This window comes from Ylistrum balloti, unplaced genomic scaffold (genome assembly GCF_031769215.1).
Source record: "Ylistrum balloti isolate Yb309-2 unplaced genomic scaffold, AGI_CSIRO_Ybal_v1 Utg370024, whole genome shotgun sequence".
NCBI classification, from domain to species: Eukaryota; Metazoa; Mollusca; class Bivalvia; order Pectinida; family Pectinidae; genus Ylistrum; species Ylistrum balloti.
Window position 1 is genome coordinate 107,174 of NW_026782090.1, and position 24,739 is coordinate 131,912.

The window sequence follows — 24,739 nt, forward strand, 5'->3', positions numbered from 1 at the left end:
TTTTAACTTTATGATCAAATAAGAAAAGTTGTAGACGTATAACAACTCCTACTTGTTTGACTATCGATGGTTGTTTTGCTATATATGTACTTACTCTAAAGTCTATCGTGACCTGTGTAACCTTTTAACTCTCGTGTTGATAACGTAGGTGTATAGTAAGTGAGACCCTTTCTCTGTAATTAGCTACCAATCTATTCACATTTTACCCTTACTTGTTGTCAAGATGCGAAAGCGCATGCGCGCGAAAAGCATTGCGAACAGAAAATAAGAAAATGTCCAGGATTCTACTGTTTCTGTGTTTTGTTCTTTACCTCGCGAAAAGAACAGGTAAGATGTATTTTAATTTAGACTATCGTGAATCAATACAATGTGGTTTTTTACACCGGTTCATTTTTCTTCCTTTTGTCTAGTTCTTTTGATCTTGTGTGATAAGTTGACGTTTTATGAGTGATAGAGATATAACTACAGTTTGCAAAGTTATATTAATGTTCTATTTCAGTATTAGGCGCGTTATCTAGCATCAGTTAAGACACACATACATCCTTTAAAATCTCATAACAATTTGTTGTGGTAAAATGATAACACAAAACGCTGCTATTGAAATAAACAAAACATGGAACGCGCCAAGAGAGCGAAACTGTATAAATCGTTGTGAGGGGAGAGGGGAAGTTGTTCTGTTATAATCGTTGTGAGGGGAGAGGGGAAGGTTTTTCTGTTATAATTGTTGTGAGAGGAGAGGGGAAGTTGTTCTGTTATAATTGTTGTGAGAGGAGAGGGGAAGTTTTTCTATTATAATTGTTGTGAGGGGAGAGGGGAAGTTATTCTGTTATAATTGTTGTGAGAGGAGAGGGGAAGTTGTTCTGTTATAATTGTTGTGAGAGGAGAGGGGAAGTTGTTCTGTTATAATTGTTGTGAGAGGAGAGGGGAAGTTTTTCTGTTATAATTGTTGTGAGGGGAGAGGGGAAGTTATTCTGTTATAATTGTTGTGAGGGGAGAGGGGAAGGTTTTTCTGTTATAATTGTTGTGAGAGGAGAGGGGAAGTTGTTCTGTTATAATTGTTGTAAGAGGAGAGGGGAAGTTTTTCTGTTATAATCGTTGTGAGGGGAGAGGGGAAGTTATTCTGTTATAATTGTTGTGAGGGGAGAGGGGAAGTTGTTCTGTTATAATTGTTGTGAGGGGAGAGGGGAAGTTTTTCTGTTATAATTGTTGTGAGGGGAGAGGGGAAGTTGTTCTGTTATAATTGTTGTGAGGGGAGAGGGGAAGTTGTTCTGTTATAATTGTTGTGAGGGGAGAGGGGAAGTTGTTCTGTTATAATTGTTGTGAGGGGAGAGGGGAAGTTGTTCTGTTATAATTGTTGTGAGGGGAGAGGGGAAGTTTTTCTGTTATAATTGTTGTGAGGGGAGAGGGGAAGTTGTTCTGTTAAAATTGTTGTGAGGGGAGAGGGGAAGTTGTTCTGTTATAATTGTTGTGTGGGGAGAGGGGAAGTTGTTCTGTTATAATTGTTGTTCTGTTATAATTGTTGTGTGGGGAGAGGGGAAGTTGTTCTGTTATAATTGTTGTGTGGGGAGAGGGGAAGTTGTTCTGTTATAATTGTTGTGTGGGGAGAGGGGAAGTTGTTCTGTTATAATTGTTGTGAGACGAAAGAGAAAGTTTCTCCGTGTTATTCGTTGTGAGAAGAGAGGGAAACTTCTCAGTACTAATTGTTGTGACAAGAGAGGGGAACTTCTCAGTACTAATTGTTGTGACAAGAGAGGGGAACTTGCTTGTATTTATTGTTGTGACAAGAGAGGGGAACTTCTCAGTACTAATTGTTGTGACAAGAGAGGGGAACTTCGCAGTACTAATTGTTGTGACAAGAGAGGGGAACTTGCCTGTATTTAATGTTGTGACAAGAGAGGGCAACTTCTCAGTACTAATTGTTGTGACAAGAGAGGGGAACATGCCAGTACTAATTGTTGTGACAAGAGAGGGGAATTTCCCAGTACTAATTGTTGTGACAAGAGAGGAGAATTTCCCACTACTAATTGTTGTGACCAGAGAGGGGATCGTCAGTACTAATTGTTGTGACAAGAGAGGAGAATTTCCCAGTACTAATTGTTGTGACAAGAAAGGGGAACATGCCAGTACTAATTGTTGTGACAAGAGAGGGGAACTTCTACTAATTGTTGTGACAAGAGAGGAGAATTTCCCAGTACTAATTGTTGTGACAAGAGAGGAGAATTTCCCACTACTAACTGTTGTGACCAGAGAGGAGAATTTCCCAGTACTAATTGTTGTGACAAGAGAGGAGAATTTCCCACTACTAACTGTTGTGACAAGAGAGGAGAATTTCCCAGTACTAATTGTTGTGACAAGAGAGGAGAATTTCCCACTACTAACTGTTGTGACAAGAGAGGAGAATTTCCCACTACTAACTGTTGTGACAAGAGAGGAGAATTTCCCACTACTAACTGTTGTGACAAGAGAGGAGAATTTCCCAGTACTAACTGTTGTGACAAGAGAGGAGAATTTCCCAGTACTAACTGTTGTGACAAGAGAGGAGAATTTCCCAGTACTAACTGTTGTGACAAGAGAGGAGAATTTCCCACTACTAACTGTTGTGACAAGAGAGGAGAATTTCCCAGTACTTATTGTTGTGACAAGAGAGGAGAATTTTCCACTACTAACTGTTGTGACAAGAGAGGAGAATTTCCCACTACTAACTGTTGTGACAAGAGAGGAGAATTTCCCAGTACTAATTGTTGTGACAAGAGAGGAGAATTTCCCAGTACTAATTGTTGTGACAAGAGAGGAGAATTTCCCAGTACTAATTGTTGTGACAAGAGAGGAGAATTTCCCAGTACTAATTGTTGTGACAAGAGAGGGGTCCCAGTACTAATTGTTGTGACAAGAGAGGAGAATTTCCCAGTACTAACTGTTGTGACAAGAGAGGAGAATTTCCCAGTACTAATTGTTGTGACAAGAGAGGAGAATTTCCCAGTACTAATTGTTGTGACAAGAGAGGAGAATTTCCCAGTACTAATTGTTGTGACAAGAGAGGAGAATTTCCCAGTACTAATTGTTGTGACAAGAGAGGAGAATTTCCCAGTACTAACTGTTGTGACAAGAGAGGAGAATTTCCCACTACTAACTGTTGTGAGAAGAGAGGAGAATTTCCCAGTACTAACTGTTGTGACAAGAGAGGAGAATTTCCCAGTACTAATTGTTGTGACAAGAGAGGAGAATTTCCCACTACTAACTGTTGTGACCAGAGAAGAGAATTTCCCAGTACTAATTGTTGTGACAAGAGAGGAGAATATTTTCTGTTGTACATGTTATTGCAGGTTTAACTTACAAAGGCTAAATTACTAAGACCACGCGTTGCTATTCTTTTTGTGAGATTTGTAATTATTGTGCAAAATGCATTTTTAAAAATAATTAATGAAAACCTATATATAACCGATACCTAATCAATACCGTTCCCGCTTGCTTTCCAGTGCTGTGTTTAACTTTGAAATAACTAGGTTTCAGGACATATTAAATAGCAATAAGTTAAAAAACAAAACAAAAAAACAAGGACATAAGCTAAAACATATGCGAAAGGGATTTCCAGATTATTTGGAATTCAAATTGTCATTACTTATTTTCAGCGCGCTAAATCTCCAAAGAAATCGGAATAAGCTTATCCTAAACCTAGCGTTTATAACCAATCCTGTAAGTGCATAGGTGGTGAATCAGTTTCTGTCACAAAGAATATTAATCTCATGCACTTGTATTTTCCGTAGCTAAAGTTTTCATTTCTTTGGTGATAACATCCTGTTATACAGGTGGTTGCCTGTGTCCTAAAATCATTTTGCAGTGTTTTGTATGTACGGTGTTGTATGTACGGAGTTGTATGTACTGAGGTGTACGCAGGTGTGTGTACGGAGGTGTACGGAGTTATGTACGGAGGTGTATGTACGGTGGTGTATGTACGGAGGTGTACGGAGGTGTATGTACGGAGGTGTATGTACGTTGGTGTATGTACAGTGGTGTATATACGGAGGTGTATGTACGGTTGTGTATGTACGGAGGTGTACGGAGTTGTATGTACGGAGTTGTATGTGCGGAGTTGTATGTACGGTGGTGTATGTACGGAGGTGTGCGGAGTTGTATGTACGGAGCTGTATGTACGGAGGTGTATGCACGGAGTTGTATGTACGGTGGTGTACATACATTTGAATGGCCACAGAAATAATGCGTATGTCATTGGTTGTTGTTACCTATATCGACTTTAAAGTGAGATATGAGATATTCTTCTAATTGCTACCTTCCCCATCCCAGTCAACATTGCTCTTAGATTCTATACTGCTCGGGTCAGTTTTTACTGGGTGAGATAATTACATCCTCTCCTCCCGGACACGTGTTCAGAAATGGTAGGATTAAACTGATGAACAGCATGCCTGACCTTCACCAGAATGACCTTCAGATCTTGGCACGTCGGGAAAAGATTTTACCTGTATGTGTCAATGATAGAAAAGACATGGGTCATTACATAGAAATGTTTCTTATTGGCCCCGAAACTGTCCAAAATAATTGATTTATATTCACACGAATTTTGATGAAGGATCAGTGCTCGGTCTATATGGATCTCACAACTGTACCATAGTTCTCACGTGTTTTCTGAAGACAGTCAGGATATACACGTATAATTGATGATGTTCTAAAATTATCTGATAAAGTAAAGTAACCAATTTTATCTAATCATGGGATTAGTGCACCTCCCATCTAGATCGTGACTTTATTTTCGATCATTTCGGATTTTCTCAGTCGCCTCCTAGAGTTAAAAAATTAGGTCCTTAGTATCACTGCCGATTCTTAGAAGGACGAATCAGCTGTATGATGCAGTATCACTGCCGAGTCTTAGAAGGACGAAATAGCTGTATGATGTAGCATCACTGCCGAGTCCTAGAAGGATGAAACAGCTGTATGATGTAGCATCACTGCCGAGTCCTAGAAGGACGAATCAGCTGTATGATGTAGCATCACTGCCGAGTCCTAGAAGGACGAATCAGCTGTATGATGTAGCATCACTGACGAGTCCCAGAAGAACGAAACAGCTGTATGATGTAGCATCACTGACGAGTCCTAGAAGGACGAATCAGCTGTATGATGTAGCATCACTGCCGAGTCCTAGAAGGACGAATCAGCTGTATGATGTAGCATCACTGACGAGCCTAGAAGGACGAAATAGCTGTATGATGTAGCATCACTGCCGAGTCCTAGAAGGACGAATCAGCTGTATGATGTAGCATCACTGCCGAGTCCTAGAAGGACGAATCAGCTGTATGATGTAGCATCACTGCCGAGTCCTAGAAGGACGAAATAGCTGTATGATGAAGTTTACTACTCTGAATATGTATCAAAATGTGCTATTCACTTGTGTGTCTTTTGTACGATCTTTCAAGCCTATGCTAAATAAATCTTTATATGATGATAAAGTGATAAGCAGTTTTTACTGAAGTTTCTGGTATAAGGTCGATCATAGACCGTATTGTAGATATCTGTTCCCTGCACAATGGGTCACTTTAGCCATTTTTTTTGACAAAATAGTACGATGATTCAGAAAGCAAAATGTCGTCTTAGGAATATCGTTATTGTTTTTGTTGATATTTTCCTCAGATTCTTTACGATGTTACGCATGCGCAGACTCTGGAAATTGTGAAACATCCTATGATGCTTTGATACATAACAGAGACAAGGGAGGCAACTTAAACAGGAACTGTTCAGCTCCTAATCAACACTATTGTATGATAGAAAGCATCAAAAAGGAAGGTAAGTGTTATAAAAGTGCTACCGGATCACTCACCCAGGTTAAACCAACAATAACATGTCTCTTCAAAGTTCAACCAGTTCAAACTATTCGTACCACTAAAAGTACACCCAGCATTAAAATGATCAGAATGATATGGGGTCATATTATATCTTGATATGTGTTAAAATGTTTTTCCTTTTGTAATCTAACCTCTGCACTTTATTAGTGATTTGACATCTGATGTGTTTTGTTATAACGAATTTGTCAGTTTTTAACTGTCTGCTATAATATAACGTAGAATTTGTCAGTTTTTAACTGTCTGCTATACTATAACGTAGAATTCCTTTTTATCGCCTTTCAATCGTTCTATTTTATCTCTGCTTCAATACTTAATTACGGAAGCCTGCTAGTGCCACTTGTGAAAGTATCTTATGTGACGGAGAAATTAAGTGGCATGCGCCATATAAAATATTTGCCACCAGTGGCACGGGCAGGTTTCAGTACTTTATAGTTATAAAATAAGTATGTCTTCTAACAACCTTTGTAACACATACAGATGTATCAGGGAGATGAATGTATCAGGGAGATGTATGTATCAGGGAGATGAATGTATCACGGAGATGTATGTATCAGGGAGATGTATGTATCAGGGAGATGAATGTATCAGGGAGATGAATGTATCAGGGACATGAATGTATCACGGAGATGTATGTATCAGGGAGAAGAATGTGTCACGGAGATGAATGTATCAGGGAGATGTATGTATCAGGGAGATGTATGGGGAGATGTATGTATCAGGGAGATGTATGTATCAGAGAGATTTATGTATCACGGAGAAGAATGTATCAGGGAGATGAATGTATCAGGGAGATGAATGTATCAGGGAGATGTATGTATCAGGGAGATGAATGTATCACGGAGATGTATGTATCAGGAAGATGTATGTATCAGGGAGATGAATGTATCAGGGAGATGTATGTATCACGGAGATGAATGTATCAGGGAGATGAATGTATCAGGGAGATGAATGTATCAGGGAGATGAATGTATCAGGGAGATGAATGTATCAGGGAGATGAATGTATCAGGGAGATGAATGTATCAGGGAGATGAATGTATCAGGGAGAATGTATCAGGGAGATGAATGTATCAGGGAGATGAATGTATCAGGGAGATGAATGTATCATGGGAGATGTATGTATCACGGAGATGAATGTATCAGGGAGATGAATGTATCAGGGAGATGAATGTATCAGGGAGATGAATGTATCACGGAGATGAATGTATCAGGGAGAAGAATGTGTCACGGAGATGAATGTATCAGGGAGATGAATGTATCAGGGAGATGAATGTATCAGGGAGATGAATGTATCACGGAGATGAATGTATCAGGGAGATGAATGTATCAGGGAGATGAATGTATCAGGGAGATGAATGTATCAGGGAGATGATGTATCAGGGAGAAGAAATGTATCACGGAGATGAATGTATCAGGGAGATGAATGTATCAGAGAGATAAATGTATCACGGAGATGAATGTATCAGGGAGATGAATGTATCAGGGAGATGTATGTATCAGGGAGATGAATGTATCAGGGAGATGAATGTATCAGGGAGATGAATGTATCAGGGAGATGAATGTATCAGGGAGATGAATGTATCACGGAGATGAATGTATCAGGGAGATGAATGTATCAGGGAGATGAATGTATCAGGGAGATGAATGTATCAGGGAGATGAATGTATCACGGAGATGAATGTATCAGGGAGATGAATGTATCAGGGAGATGTATGTATCACGGAGAAGAATGTGTCACGGAGATGAATGTATCAGGGAGATGTATGTATCAGGGAGATGTATGTATCAGGGAGATGAATGTATCAGGGAGATGTATGTATCAGGGAGATGTATGTATCAGGGAGATGAATGTATCAGGGAGATGAATGTATCACAGAGATGTATGTATCACGGAGATGAATGTATCAGGGAGATGAATGTATCAGGGAGATGAATGTATCAGGGAGATGAATATATCAGGGAGATGAATGTATCACGGAGATGAATGTATCAGGGAGATGAATGTATCACGGAGATGAATGTATCAGGGAGATGAATGTATCACGGAGATGTATGTATCACGGAGATGAATGTATCAGGGAGATGTATGTATTACGGAGATGAATGTATCAGGGAGATGTATGTATCAGGGAGATGAATGTATCAGGGAGATGAATGTATCAGGGAGATGTATGTATCAGGGAGATGAATGTATCACGGAGATGTATGTATCAGGGAGATGAATGTATCACGGAGATGTATGTATCAGGGAGATGTATGTATTACGGATGTGAATGTATCAGGGAGATGTATGTATCAGGGAGATGAATGTATCAGGGAGATGTATGTATCAGAGAGATTTATGTATCACGGAGAAGAATGTGTCACGGAGATGAATGTATCAGGGAGATGTATGTATCAGGGAGATGAATGTATCAGGGAGATGAATGTGTCACGGAGATGTATGTATCACGGAGATGTATGTATTACGGAGATGAATGTATCAGGGAGATGTATGTATCAGGGAGATAAATGTATCAGGGAGATGTATGTATCAGGGAGATGTATGTATCAGAGAGATTTATGTATCACGGAGAAGAATGTGTCACGGAGATGAATGTATCAGGGAGATGAATGTATCAGGGAGATGAATGTGTCACGGAGATGTATGTATCACGGAGATGTATGTATTACGGAGATGAATGTATCAGGGAGATGTATGTATCAGGGAGATTAATGTATCACGGAGATGTATGTATCAGGTAGTATCAGGGAGATGTATGTATCACGGAAACCTGTTTCTTCCTGTACTTTTTCAAAGAATTATACCGCTGTTGCCCTTTATTATTCTTTTGAATTCGGATTAACAAGTTTGATGTGTTTCCACCACCAGACAAAGATGTCAGCTTCATCAGAGATTGCAGTGATGGACATACATTTTCATACAACGACATTCCCCGTCTAAAGACAGTGATGCCAAACAACCAATCAACGTGCGCCTACTATCAGGCGTATGTGATCTGCATCTCCGTTTGTCGAACAGACTTTTGTAACGGTCCACAGGAGGGAATATCACGTGCCGGGGGTATGAACAACGCATGGGCACTGACGTTAACACTTTTAATGTGTTGGATTATCCATTGGTGTGGTTTATTTGACCATGCTGTACACAGAGGGTCAGATGAATAAATGACAGACAAGTTGTTCAACAGATTAATGATACATAAATGCTATGTTAGTAGATATTGATCGTGGAAGTTTTCTGAAATGGTACGGCCGTGTAACTTGCGTGTAACTGACGTTTAAGTGAGTGTAAATGAGTGTAACTGACATGTAACTGACGTGTAGCTGAGTGTAACTTACGTGTAACTGAGTGTAAGTGACGTGTAACAGACGTGTAAGTGTGTGTAACTGACGTGTAAGTGCGTGTATGCTTGCTATTAAAACAGAATGCATTTGTTGTTGTTATTTCTATTTTCTATGTGTAAAGAAACAGCCAACAGATAGTTTGTTGATATTGTTTTATGACAGAGTTTGTATGAGAATCGATACATGACGAAGTCACAAGAATTATTCGTAGTAGTCATAGACACATAAAAAAGTTATACATTTTTACAAACCAAGTAACAAAATCTTTTGTTTTAATTTTTCCCTATGAAGCACGTGTTCTTTTGTGTGTAGATAATTATTAATTTTTGTTTCTGTATTTCTTGAATTGTTGTGGAATATTTCACAATTTTTTCGATGAGAATTGAGAATGTACTGGTTGTTAGCGTAGATCATGCAAATTTTCTATGCCAATATTTTATAGGGGTTGCCTCCCTTGAACTACAGAGCTCAACTATTATGCTCAGTATTTTTTTTATGTAAATAGTAACATATAAACTTGATACAGTGTGTACCCGTGTTATCAGTATCGATTATTTGTCCTGGTGCTGTACCATGTAATTACTTACCGTATTAATATAATCGACTTTTCCTGTCCTAATCCTCCCAACATTATCAGAAAACCCTTCGGCTAATAAACCGGATTGATCTAGCCATATCATTTCGTCTATGTTGACAACCAACACCAGGCAGGGATATTATCTTTACAATAATGAACTGTTCAACTAAAAAAAATGAATAATATTAACACAAACTTGGTATTCTAGTAGAGTAGTCATATGGTAATTCTGTATTTTATGAGGTAGTTTAGAATTTTCACTTGCATGTCCTCCCCTATCTATCAAACTCCCTTATCTGTTTGTAGAGAATCGTACAATATCGATATAACATGTAAATCCCCGACCACTCCCTATAGGACGGTAAATGTGAACAAAAGTAAACAAAAATAATTCAATTAAAGGAAAAACAATGTTCACAAACATTATACTCACTGATACCAAACTTTCTTGCTTATAAGCGTGGTCTCTATAAAAATCCTGTTGTGAACCCATTCTATCTTTTTGTGTGATATGAAGTTCAGATGTGTTCGATGTTTGTTGCCTTGTGATTCAGTAGTTCTTGGCCCGAATGATTTTTTATTTCTTAGCTCACGTTTTGTCCACTTTTTCCTCGATTTCGAATTTTGAATTATGATTCATTATTTGGTACATTTTTTTATAATCAAAAATTGTAACAACATGTGCTGTTCTCCCGAATGTCTTGTACATTCCTCCAGATCGCAGGTGGTAGACACTGTTGATGAACATTTAGTCCCTGTGTTTTAATTAACACACCTGTACTTGACGTTTTTTTGAAATGATCACATGCAAGTTATAAAATTTACTAGTAATGAATAATGAGGTCTGTTCACCCATCCATCCAGATTTTGATATTTTTCTCAATCTTTTTGTATTTCACTCATGTATCTCATAGTTTTCATGATTTAATCCCTTCTTGGCTCCACCGAATCCGAGAAGGACGAAACAGCCGTATGACTGGTTAAATACATTGTTAGGTTCTACTGTATCAAAACCGTCTAAATTTGTATCGTATCAAAAGGTGATATTCACTTGTGTCTCTCGTACAGCCTCCATGACATGTCGGAAATTTCCAGTTGTTTATTTACGGTGTCTTATGTTACCGTTTCGGTTACATTGCAGCAATCTGTATCACTTGTTGTCAGCTGTTTAATGTCTCGTATCAATAACTAAACCAACAGCTAATCAAAAATATGTTTTATTTGGCTAATTCATAAACCAACATCGCTTATCCCAACAATGGGACAAAATGCAAGTAGTATAGTACACATTACATATAAGGAAAACAAATAAATCCAGATTTGTATATATAGCTAATAAGCATTTCATCAGACACAGTATCACAAGTACGCACCATATGATGACGTCGTACGCAAAAATACAAAATGTGAAAAAAAATCTGATCAGCTTTGTTTTGTATAGAACGAAGAATAATTTCAATGGTAGGTGTTTGATTTGTTAAAATAGCAGAAAGCACAACGCGTGGCAAATCTTTTCAAAGCAGATGACATCGTCATTTGGATTCGCACTATATAAAATAGATTAAAAATAAACAAAATGAGTTTAAATCTAGACATACAACAAAATATATGGGGTAGGAGTTGAAGGCGGGACATGGGACATTCACATTTATCTGGGACTAATGGGCATACATTGATATTTTCATCAAGACCGGAGCGGAAAACTGAGACGAGAAAGCTAAAAAGAATTGATTTGTCAGACGTCATTTAGAAATTACCCCGTGTTCCACCGGTCAGTGAAACACCACAGCAGGAGCTTTGGTTATTTACCATACAGGCTTGCACTAAAACGTGCTTACAAGATTTTTTTTTTCGTGTGCGTCTTGGTGTTTGCTTCTCTAGCTGTGACCACACAAACACTGAGAATTATACCGACCTAAAGTTGACCCTGTGGTTGGCAAGCGAGGGAACAAAGGGTGATTGCAAAAGGGCAAGATATTCAAAATATGCAAAACAGCGAAATACAATCTACCTTATTAGTAATGATCTATGCAATTAACATGTTATTGATTATATGTAAAAAAAAATTATAGATTAAGTCGCAATGATGGAATGTGAGACTAAATATAACAAACTAACGAATATGAAATGTATATAAATGAAAAAGACAAACACATAATTACTAGGTACAGTTTGTAGAATCTTGCTTTTAACATAGTTATACCAATATTCAGCACACATACATATTGCAAAATAAACTCGATTTGTGTGATAGAGATAACATGGATACCCTCTGAATGATCATGCCAATATATTTCTTTCTGTCCATTTGTTTTTAAATTTACACTACAAATGAATGGAATTCTAAAGAGTTAAAATATATTAATACATTAATTTCACAGTATTAGCCACTACTTAAGTATTTTAATCACAATCTCGAAATCGAGTTTATGAAATTAATTTTTTTTCAAACTTTTTTAAACGCGATTTTTACATAACGTATTAACCAACAAAGGCCACATACCAAGTATGAAGCAAATTCTATTCCATCTAACATAAAAAACGAAATGAATAAAAGGGCATACATGTGCGTACACCTCTTTCATTTAATTCGAGTTAAGCACCTGCCAAATACGTAAATTATACTGATAAGCACAAACTTCGGGATATCTCTATCCTCGCCGTATTTACAAATAGTTATATATCAGGTAAATTATGCATGATAACGTATTTCAGGAAACTGTTAAATATCACGTGATATAAAAACGCACAGATCCCGGGTAATGTGACACATCGCATATTGAAATGACAGGTCATTATACTGAGTTTCCATGACAACGTCGGACAAATGCCAATCATATGACAACATATGAAATGGTCTTATCGGGGCTGTGGGTGATTACAGCGTTATCTTTGCTAATTAGGGGAGATAACGCTGTGTACATACCATTTAGGAATGGAATTTTACACAAACATGATATCTCTATAAGCTCTGTCTTAATTTTGCATGTTATTAGTGGGGATAAAATCCAATTGCATTGTCTGGACGCAAAACTAACTACGGATCTACACCAGTTCCGGCCAGACCTATATAGATGTCTGGTTACATGTATTCTACATCAGGAAGACAGGCCCACCCTAGTTGCTTAATTTTAGCATTTAACTTTCATGTCATGACCCTTACCTATGATGTCACTTGTGTGATTTATCATGTGTTAAGCCGTAAAATGGGAATACATCATTTATAATCCTGTGTTATAAAATCTATTTAATTAAAGCATTTGGAAATCTACATTTAACTGAACTAACAGTGCATATTAGACATGTCCGCACCCAAAAAGTAGCACTTCAATGTTCCACAATGACGTTAACGCCGAACAAAAAAAAATCTTACCTTTATTTCGTTCTACATCGTATCATATGGTGCTACTTAAATCGACATAAAACCATGAAAATGTAATGTGAAAATCGAGCATTTTTGTTGTGACCAATACAAGGTATTTCTTAATGGTGATCAGATATTGCAAATCCCACATGTAGTACACCACAGTGATTTCTGAATTACATGATTTAATTACAATGGTCGTCCATGATGCTCACCAGCTGTTTTTGTGGATCATATCTCAATTGAGCATAACTTCGATATAAGTTCACGTGTCATGATGATAACAAATTAACAATCGAGAAAATAACAGCAAGACATCACTGTTTCAGGACATTTATCATTTAAAAAGTATGACATTAATGAAAAAATAATTGTTTCACACAGTAAGATTGATGAATTGATCCCCGGAGGCTAACAATACATATGTATTAAACCAAAATGTTCAATAAAATCCACACACGTTCATACAATACTTCTGTTCACTCATACTTTAATACCTAGTTCCACCGCGAACGACGTTATTGTCTCAAGAGACATGTTACTTCACAGAGTGTATTATTCCATCAAACTTTGACTATAAAAATTACATTTAGGTTCGGATACATTTTTATTATCCGCCATGAAACAATCAATATGTTCTTTTTAGATGTTCAACTAAAAGAAAAAAAAATCCTTCAGGGAATTAATTAGAATCCATAGTGAACAAGGTCCTTTGATAAAACACCTCCATTGTAAATAAGCATTATGTCACAGCTGTCCTTCATTCAGCTACTTTCTTGTGGTTGAACTTAAAACGATCCACATCGAGTGCGGCTGTTCCATGAAGAAATTCTTCCCTATGAATAAAACTTAAGACGAAGAGACATTTAAACTTTCAGGAAAATTCGTCAAACAAGATGTTCTCGTCTTTAAATCCAGTAGTTCGTCGTTTTATTTCAACCACATCGACAGATACTTTGATGTCAGCACTTTACATATACCAAGCTTTGTTCTATGAAAGTTTTTTATGCATGCATTTACGCAAACACATATACCGCTGTATGCTGAAGCCTCAGCACAACCATCATACATATACTCATGATTTCTACTCGGGATCTTTGATCCGCTTAACAAAATGAATGAAACGTTGAACACAATAGAGATGGTCGCCTGTCGTGTTTTATCATGTGGTGTGACCTTTCACAGTTGACCCTTTGATCACGAACTAGCCTGTATAGGGAAAGACATCGCACGATTGAATGGAACTACAACGTGCACGTGACCCGCCTCGTCTATGACTGGCGCACTAGGACTTGGTCTATCTCTATATATAGCACCCGCCTCTTGCGGTTGTAGGTCAAGGGCGTCCTTTCCAGACATGCTCTCCTCTTTAGATGGTGATGATTCAAGGTTTAACAGTTTGTCTTTTGTTTCGTTATTTTCTTGTTTGTTTGCTTTGCCATGTTCGTTGTTTTTACCACAGCTTGAACACGGGAATATCGACGACAGGAGTCCGTTGCTGTAGCTCGACTTTGGCTTCCGTTTCTTCACCACACCATTCTCTAATTGTGCTTCAGCGTCAATGACCACTTCCGGGTAGCCTATTGAAACAGACCGAGATATTGTTATATTAACAAAGAACCAAATAAGGTATTGAGGAAACGGCTCTAGGATGTCGTCATCTAGTGGTAATGTTATAGTGATTGTGAGGCACTTTTCGGAAATGAGTGAACAGGTGTAAAGCTGGTTGTTACTAACATGCCTTGTTTATTCGCACAATTCATTTTAAGGTAATTAAACTTTTATTGTCACAATCTAATCACTTTCATTCTTTTTAAAATTTGTATCGAAAAGTGTTATTCACTGATATTTTGCAAAATCCTTTTAGATCGAATATGATAAACACTGTTGCAGGACTTTCAGCCACATGAACGTATCTTTAAACGAACACTAACAGATGAAATTTACCTTCTCTGAATTTGTTACAGATCTCATACACAATGTCTTCCCGTCTACACTGTTTTAGACATCTGAACAGGAACTGTACAGATTGTGCCGTCTCACCCATGTACTCACGCCAATCCTGAAGGTAGCCATTCACGGCAAACTTACACTCTTTGTCTGAAATAATTCAAAATCGATATCAGCCAATTAAAGAAAGATTAATCAACCAATACCAATTATACAAATATGGTAATCATCAATTGATTACATAAAATCCACAAACAGCTTGTTATCAGTACAAATAACATAATACTGGCGATATTTACTTTAAATAAAATTTTTAAAAATCACAATAATTATATTCTTTCAATTAGGAATTACCCGATGCTTATTGATTAGAACCGTGACAAAGGACAAGAGATTCACACAGACCTGTCATGCTACTTTGTAAATATTTCAGGTTGATTCAAACATATCTTATTGCACATAACTAGCAATAGGATTGGGCACAAGTTTTACTACTTATATAAAGCCCTTTCCAAACATATCAATACACACACATTATATTTTCAAGGTAGCAGTAGGATATAATAACAATGAAACAATTATAGACAAGTTGAAAGAGAGAGAGGGAGAGAGAGAGGGGGGAGGGAGGGAGGGAGAGGAGGGGGAGGGAGAGAGAGAGAGAGAGGGAGAGAGAGAGAGAGAGAGAGAGAGAGAGAGAGAGAGAGGGAGAGAGGGAGAGAGAGAGGGAGAGAGAGAGAGAGAGAGAGAGAGAGAGAGAGAGAGAGAGAGAGAGAGGGGGGGGGTGGGGGTTGGGGGTTGGTGGAAGGAGGGGGATGAGGTGTATAACACGAGCTTTATACTTTGTATATATGTAGATCATCCATCAGGTTGAGAATTGAGGTTTATGGTGAAGTAAACTTGTCCCTGATTTGTACCTTTATACTTATCGACGATGACTTCGTACATGGCGGGTTGGTAGTGGTTCCGGAACAGTTCCTGGGCGAGTGACCATTTCTGTCGGTCTATCCTGTCTTCTATCTCCCGGAACGACGCACTCAGCACTGGAGAGATAATTAAAACGGTCAGTGACAGAACAACCACAGCTCCATAGCTCAGTCGATACACCAAGTCATCCTCAGAGTAATATCATTTTATAATACTCGGCACCATGTTTGATGAAAACAATTCTCAAGTTTTCTCCAATCATAGTAACCTCCCACGCTTTCACCGCGACGGAAAGGTTTAATTAATTTCTCGTTTCGTATTTTTTTAATAGACTAAGTGTATCGTTATGTTTATAATCTTGATGAAATTTTGAGTCATAATATTTACACAAAAGTATAAACACTACATGAAGCATTAACCATCCATAAATCACTGTAGAAACAATGGTATGTCTACGGAATTCCAACTTAAACTCATGAGATTAGGACAAGATATAAACCACAGTGGTTACTTGTATATAATATCTAAGAACAGCCATCAATGATTAGACATGTAGGAGGTACAACCTTTCCTTAGGACCCTGTACTCTAGCTAATCTGATATTCAAGCACAGATTTACGATATCAGCATTTCCGAGAGGAATAAATTAAAATAAGAACAAAATAAACAAGATGAATGGCGATGATAACAGACATTTTTATGATGTCATCTCCTTACATCGACGTAGATCTGTCAAATCATCCTTGCGAGTTGAATTTGAGAAGACGACGCTGACATTTCATAACCCCCACCCCACCCTCCGATATCAGAGTAAATCTTTCTTATAATCGTATTTCACTTGTCCTCGTTTGATGGAGTTAAGGATCAGGACTATGTTTATGGTCTTGTAGGTACACTATTACCGATATCTTACATCCTTGTAACTGATGTCGCTTTTGATTGGGAAATTACGACTAATTTGCCGCTATAAACATCATCATTGGACTCTATAGGATTCTTGTCCTGAGAAACTTTATTCGACAATAAATATGTTAAGATGACTTATCGGCTTTTTCAGCAGTCATTTATAATTCAAAAAACACGATAAGATATATCTACGTTTAAGCCATAATAATAAATTCTTGGTGGACAAAAATAAGAATTTACCTGGAGTTGTTCGAGCAGAAATCCTTGGTTGAATTAGAGCTTAAATTACTTAGGTATACCCTTCATAAACAGATAAGGTAAGGAGGGAAAACATTCCAGATGTGACAGACTTATAATTATCTCTAGATATCAAAATCTCAAATTACCTACAATTTACCTACATAAACTTGGGCGACGTTTGACACGACAGAAAACACTGATTTTACTTCACTGAATCTCGATCATTAGTCACGCCGTGTTGTTCTAGTGTATTGTCACGCTATTCTAATGTCCATCTCTCTATACCTACATAAAACCCTCTCCTCGTGTGTCCACTACTAGTAAAGATAGGTTACACTCTCGCAGCGTCCTTAACTTATGTTATCACAACATGCCTGCATGTCAGCTTCATCAAAAATTTACAATCAATATCTGTGATCCAAATTATTATTTAATTATAAACCACAGATTGATTTTAGATTGAATATTTTATAATACTAACATGGCTTCTCTAAAATAAAAGTTAAAACCAATATACTTCTCTACTTCCTGACATCTACTAAACTAACAAGGGACAGTATCACTGACGTGGTATTGCGTGTTGTAGATAATCTACCGTGATCAGTTTCATTGAGACTTATGGTCGACTTATTTATCTTTATATATACATTTGATTAAATACTTAGCTTGATATATGTCCGTCTAAACACTGGCACGAAAGATACCAGATACATGTCTTGTTCCATAAATCAAACATATCGTAGCCCTAACGTTTCCCTGATACTCACATATTCAGCGGACATAGCTGAAGTCTGGTATTAACAGCAAACTGTACTTGCTTTCCATTTACATATCTAAACTGTTTCGTTACTCCCCGTCTCATTTTCCCGCTTTCTCTCTCTTTTCTGATAATATATCGTCTACTTGACGAATTTTTAAAATCGTAAAACTTTATAATAAGCATAATCATAACACTACAGTTCCTAACAAAACAATTGTTAAAATAATGAAAAGTTAACCTCTTGACCTTACCTTTCTTACAATACGCCTCCTCTTCGTCCGATTTCTCAATTATTCTTTCCATTAACTTTTTAAACTGGTCCTCAGTAAGTGGATCCTCTACATGTCGCGATTGTCGTCGACGCCTTAGACAGATGAAGATTAAAATGATGAAGAGAATGAGAACGACAGATCCAACAACGAGACCAATGATTGCCCCTGTACCCAGAATGCCTTGATCGTTTCCCACTCCGTTGTCAGCAGTGGCATTTTCACATTTTGAGACATCTGTAAGGAATGAAACAGTAGGGCATAATTAACATTCTACGCTTTATTTTACTGTTAAGAGAATTTTTTAATATATCAATAATTAACAACAATTGCGAAACAAGCTTTTATAAATAACTATTGTTGGCCTGGATGGTAGCTCGCGAGAAGTCCTACTGTAGGAGAAAACCGGAGTACCCGGGGAAAACCAACATGGTCGACAAGGTGGTCTCATACCTTTTCACGTCTGGTCCGGGAATCGAATCCCGGAGGCTGAAGTGTTTTTGTCGGTTCAAAATTTCGCTGTTTGACTATTTATTTGAAGAAAAATGAACGTGTTGTTGTTGAAAATAAAAAATATTATTTACTGTATGCGTTTTATCAAATAGGTATCAGTCCTTCTTTATTTCATACTATTTCAAAACTGGTGAAAAATGAAAACACATGAAAGTAGTGTGGTTTACACTGTGTATAGAAGTTGTTAGCGGTGTTCAGCAAAAGAAGCCTTTGTGATATAAAAAAGAATATTTAAACGTCACCATCTACCCACTTCTGATTTATATACCTTGGCTTTAGGTTACTATGATTGGACCCGAACATTCTTTACATATATATATTTTTTTCTTATTCGAAGAAAAGCATACAATAAAATGCTCCAAATCGAGGTTATTATCAAAAGCCACACAACAAACTTGGTTCACTGTTCAGATGAATAGCACAATTCATTGCCCATCTCCATCAATGTATATCAATCTTCATTATTCAAAAAAATCAGCATATGAATGTTTATCACTGAGATAAAGTAGAAATGTTTTTGAGTCACGCAGATGCTTCAAATAATTTCTATCTATTTCACAAAACATTGCATGGAAACCATCCATTCTCGTTTCTCTACAACATCAGCAACCATTTCTCGCGTTTTCAAAATCCTTCTTTCAACTGACTGTTGTCAAAACCACTCACTGCTCTAAACCACAAGCTGTTGTCATAGCAACGCAGCGGAGTAAATTACCCAGGAATCTTTTAGAAACGACGAAAAAAAAATTAAACTCTCAAAGCTAAAACGATTGATTATTTTCGCTTCAAACCGTATCTCTTCACTTTCATCCAGTCTTGTTGAATTCAAGAGCTTGGGGAATATACACAGCTCAATTAAGGACCCAATGGGAAGGAACATGTGTGTTTCTAAGTGGATGTTTGGTAAAACTCTTAGTTAAGCAGGATCCAGATGTAAACCGCATTAAATGTGTACATTGCTGAAACTGTGGAGGTGGTGAAAGAACTCTTTCTCAACATAACCTTTGGATCTGTTTCAAATATACAGTTCTTTGGCAATTAGCAGTTCACTCTACGCTATCTGATTTTCTAACAGATGAGGTGAAGCTATCTATCAATGACGTCACAAAATCAATATTTCCAAGATAATTATTTCAACAAATGCATAAAGTTTATCATTCAAATTTATTGCACATATCTACTGAAACGAATTGTAATTGGACGTTCCATTTTATATGTAACACAAACCTTTTTTTGGCATTTTTACTCTGTACTCAACAAATCCCTAAACACACTCCAAACCTTCTTTTCTCTATTTCAACTCGTAAATATCAACTTGTTAAAAGGCATGAAGCCATCATTACTTGTTTCTCAGAATTAACCTGTATGTCATTTTCACTTCGTGAACGGAAATCGAAATACCGTCAGGAAAGTGATTCCATACCTATTTTACATCTGATCGGGTACTCAAATCCAGACTGTCTTGGTGAAGGACGAGTTGATTATCCACTACGCTATCTAACATGTCATTTTTGAGGAATATTGTTCGGAAGGACTTCCTAATGCAAACTTGTTTTAAACCCACATTTTATGATAATTTCTGAACACTTGTTACTTTTTTATAGACCAGTAACATAGGTGATGCTTACCTTTAACTCTATTACTTCCACATATGTTGTCGAATGTCCCATTGCTTTTTGTTTTTGTACACCGACTGTCCTTTTCACAACTGTTAAATGACAAAAAGGTATACAGTAAAATATATGTCGACCCTTTACAGACAAATAGCTATATGAATTGTTCAATTATATAACGGAACAAGTTATAGGGAGAAATACAAAAAAGAAAAATAAATAAATAGTCAAATTTACACCATACAAATATAACAACAGAAACCATTCTTGGACGAATATAATAACAGAAGTAGTTGTATGTAGAAAGGTAGCAGAAATTGTCGAAAAATAAACAAAACTACATAAAAAATAACTACACAGTTTTTTGAGAAGTTTGACAAGAGTGACTTATCTCCAGAAGTTGACGTTGTTTATCTCTACTATTTCCAAAACACGGACCAGACTATAAACTTTGTTTCACCATGACCCATACAGATACTGGTTTAAATTTAGTGCCAGATACAACTGTCGAAATCTATTATGATAGTGCTCTCAAAATGCGCTTTATATAAAGTATAAAACTTCCATTCTAATAGCAGAGCCTTATCAAGCTGAGAAACACGAACGTAAACAACAGATAAGACAGAGAGAGAGGGAAATGGAAAGTGTATTGGAATGTCGGACAGAGACAACATATGTCAGTTTTTTTAACAGTACTTCGTCAATCTCTGGAATGCAACAGTGACCGATAACAGATATTGTAACATGTAGGTAACACTTGTGTTGTATTCAGACAATGCTTAAGACACAGCATGTGTCTAAAATTATCAGGAAAACTTAAAATAAATATGGAATAAGACTAGAATCTGATAGAAATCGATAAACACACTACTTTGTAGCAGGTCTGATATGGATCCACGAGAGAAGATGCTGACGGCCAGGTAGATAATAGAATCGTAAAATTACTGGCAAAGAATGCTTCAAGATGGAAAACAGAGAGCTATTTATAGGAGGTGTTGAGTATATACCGTCAGTGACGACAAGTTGGCCTGTTTTCGCAACGTGTATCAAATGTTTGTGATAAAGTAATTAAGTAGAAGTGAAAAACTGTGATACAGGCAGGTGTGAGGGATGTAGACGATCCTACAGGCTACGAAGTGCGATAAATGAGCTTGGTTACTGGCTTGGACTATTTTTGTACCGTTACTGTTGTGTTCTGTCGGGGTTTATTCCGGTTTTGTAAGAAGCTATAGTTGTGCTATACAAGATTCAATTCTCTGTTGTGTTTAAAAGCAAATTTATGAGTCATGTGTAAAATAGAAACTAAGTGTGAGATGTGAAACTGGTATTATTTTATAATCATACGATTCACTGCATGTGAAGACGGGGATTATTTGAATGTTGCGTGCACTATGAGATCTCAAAAATAAAAAGAATAAATACCGGACACACTTACAGTAATAATGGATGTTCAATGTAAAAGCTTTGCAGGCGTCCATCAATTCAATAATCTCATTTTAATACATGAAATGCATGTATTTTGCCTCCCACATTCCATTGCTTTATATGTGTATGTTAAGTTTATTCTGAGCCCACTGGTGATATCAGTAAGACCATTTAAGAATTTTAATTTTAACAGGTGTGTAGCTTTAAAACAAAATAACAGAAACCGAATAATCACAAGGAAAACCCATTTGTATGGATTGCAACTTCTAACCTAATTAGTTATGCATTTACGTTTCCTATGATAAGAGTTTATTGTTTATGATTACACCAGCTCACGTTGATGAGACCTGACATTTGCACTATCTTAACATAACCAAATCAATCGGTTACATCAGCTCCGACACAATTTGACGGCGTGCATTCAATACTGGAGAATTTTGGTTAAAATGAAAAGAAAATCGATTTTAGTGCTGCCTTTTTGGAAAGCTATCACCGTATACCCTAGTGGCGGGGTATACAGGCTGAGCTATGTACATCCTATATATATGTGTTACTCAGCAATGTCTATATAGACACACTGCTGGCGTGCTCGCATTCAAATTCGATTTTTCCAAGAAAGCTTGTCAACCATTCCCATTGCGTAACATATAGCATTCAATGAAACATTTATTTTCTAGGCTGGCGTTCACTAGGAAATCTAAAATGTATTTCTCCTGGTGGAATCACATCAGAGAATGTGGTCCATACGGACTTAAACGTTCTGGCAATGATCGATACCAACATCTCAATCTTTTCGCAAGACACAGAACAGTTCTTCAAGAAAGAATTTTCAAACGGTAGAAATGTTATTTGTAAATTCCTTTGAGATTCTTACAAAGAGTTGCGTTTTCGATCAACGACGTTTTAAGAAGTTGTGATAAAAGCTGCATAAAAATCAAAAAGAGACAGCAGTGTTGGTAACTTATAAGCTACAGAAACACCAAATGGGGCGGTGTGGGTAGGGCGAAGGGTTTAAAACAACATTACCTGTACTAATGGTAGGACATTACATATCACTCAATGACAGACTGTTTCACTTTAACAAAATTCAAGTACAGTGTTTGTTTGCTTTATTTTTGCTTTTTTAAATTATTTAAAGGTCAACCCGACCATTTAAGTCGTACATGGCTTGGTTTGAAAGGAACGTGCACACATATGCACATTCGAAATACCTTATGTTGAACTGAAATCAGTGTCTCGACAAACGTCATATTTAACCCATATTCCGAGAAACGTAACTTTCGTTATAGTTAATACTTACTTTGTTAAGGGCTGGCATCTCTGGATTTTGTCCTTTTTGTCTGAGTACATGTTGATGTCAATGCATTTTTCACATTTCCCTGTGAAGGAAAATTACAATTAGTTACTATTGTTTTAACATAATTAATTGTAGCCAACATGTCAACAGTTGATGTTTTATGACCTTTGATATTTTGGTACATGACATTCGCTCCATTTAACAATTCAGCTTCGATTAAAAATTTCAACAAAGAGAAATTACATTTTTCATTTATTTATATATTTATAAATATTATTTTTACTTTTACTGACATTAAATTTTAATGTTTTATTGATTTCCAATCATTTACCATAATCCCCTTGTCCATATCCTTTGTCGCATACTTTATTTGGTACGCATGCGCGCTGGTCTATGTTTTCGAAGTGAAAGCCTGGACTACACTTGCAGTCTGCGTCCCTGATAGTACTACCGTAGTCCTTGTAGGTCATGTTCGGCCGGGAATCACACACCTTCCTGAATAAGACATTTATTAAGGTATATAATAACAAGCAAACATGAAATGTTTCCGTATCAAAATCTATAAATAAACTTTGTGTCATTTGTTTATAAATGTACGTGTGGTACATGTTATCTTTATACTACTTTTGATTTTTACAATGGCTGAACATTAATTATTCAGTTCAAAGACATTTTTTTAGAATACTTAAAAGATTTACCTGAGACGGCATTTGTCTCCCCAGACATTTCTGTCCGGTTGGAAGGTGGCGTCCGAGCACTGCTTACATTTGAATGACCCCGCCTCCTCCGGGCATGGCGCCATCTCGTGTCCTGTCAAATAGAAGACAGAAACATTTTAGACTTCTGTTTTAGAAACGAAACGTGCTGTTTTAGATCGATTTCATTTCAGATCACCTGTTGTATGTATTTTCTCTCTATTTTCAGCCAACGAATTGTGTTACCTAGACAGAAACTTCAGGCAAAGTATACAATTAAAGACGCCAAAAGCGTCCGAAGTCAGTAAACATTTTGGCGGTTAATCACTCAGGCGGGGACCATCGATTTTCAAGATTTTGCGTCTTCCTTAAAATGGATTGGAAGTCACACTAGTGGTTAGGTAATGACATCGCGGACATAACACAACATGTAATATGATATCGTCATGTTTTCTTTCGACAATTTATCACGTGTCACTATTGACAGAATCAATGAACGAAACTGAAGACAAAACAATTGATCACATGGTTACATCTCAGTTCGTGTCTACAATTCGCTTTCAAATGATAACATATGGTTTAGTTATAATGGTGATTCCTGTCAACATAACGCTAAACACTCTACACCTGACATTAAGGGTAATGTACTAGAATCAATCGCTCATCTGACAACGTTATTCGAAATGCAAATTTGAGTCAATTTCGTGTTATAAATGATTAGTGCAAGAGAATAAAAAAGAATCTACTAATTACCAAACGGGCTTGTGAAACAAATCCGGAAAGAACTGCCATATTACACACAAGTACTAGTTTGAACCTTGTTGTGCTAACATACACGTTCTTCGTCAAATATTTAAACACTACTTGCAACAGTTAAATCAGCCCGTCTTTACACTGTTACACTGGTTAGTCTGCTGTTTTATGGAGACAGATAATATGTAATTGACTTTAAACCGGATTCATTAAAACAGTTTCAATTAATTATTTCAGAGAAATTAAATGTCATT

The 24,739-nt window shown here is 37.0% G+C and overlaps 2 protein-coding genes across 4 annotated transcripts in view; one reads left to right on the forward strand and one right to left on the reverse strand.

Moving 5' to 3' along the window:
* The first annotated feature begins 4,417 nt into the window (after positions 1 to 4,417).
* On the forward strand, positions 4,418 to 9,019 carry LOC132548681 (uncharacterized). The gene is made up of 3 exons (XM_060212562.1): positions 4,418 to 4,505; positions 5,641 to 5,793; positions 8,724 to 9,019. The coding sequence occupies exons 1-3, from the start codon at positions 4,418 to 4,420 to the stop codon at positions 9,017 to 9,019; spliced, it is 537 nt and encodes a 178-aa protein (XP_060068545.1).
* A 1,958-nt stretch (positions 9,020 to 10,977) lies between these two features.
* Positions 10,978 to 24,739, reverse strand: part of LOC132548673 (uncharacterized) — a 151,154-nt gene continuing 137,392 nt past the window's right edge. For all 3 annotated transcript variants that reach the window (XM_060212553.1, XM_060212554.1, XM_060212552.1), the window contains exons 3-10: positions 23,736 to 23,847; positions 23,369 to 23,532; positions 23,041 to 23,119; positions 20,331 to 20,410; positions 18,172 to 18,426; positions 16,005 to 16,130; positions 15,088 to 15,240; positions 10,978 to 14,720 (exon numbers count right to left, since the gene is read on the reverse strand). In XM_060212553.1, the coding sequence (XP_060068536.1) occupies positions 14,338 to 14,720; positions 15,088 to 15,240; positions 16,005 to 16,130; positions 18,172 to 18,426; positions 20,331 to 20,410; positions 23,041 to 23,119; positions 23,369 to 23,532; positions 23,736 to 23,847 (1,352 nt within the window). In that variant the 3' untranslated portion in view covers positions 10,978 to 14,337. The remainder of the gene's footprint in view (positions 14,721 to 15,087; positions 15,241 to 16,004; positions 16,131 to 18,171; positions 18,427 to 20,330; positions 20,411 to 23,040; positions 23,120 to 23,368; positions 23,533 to 23,735; positions 23,848 to 24,739) is intronic.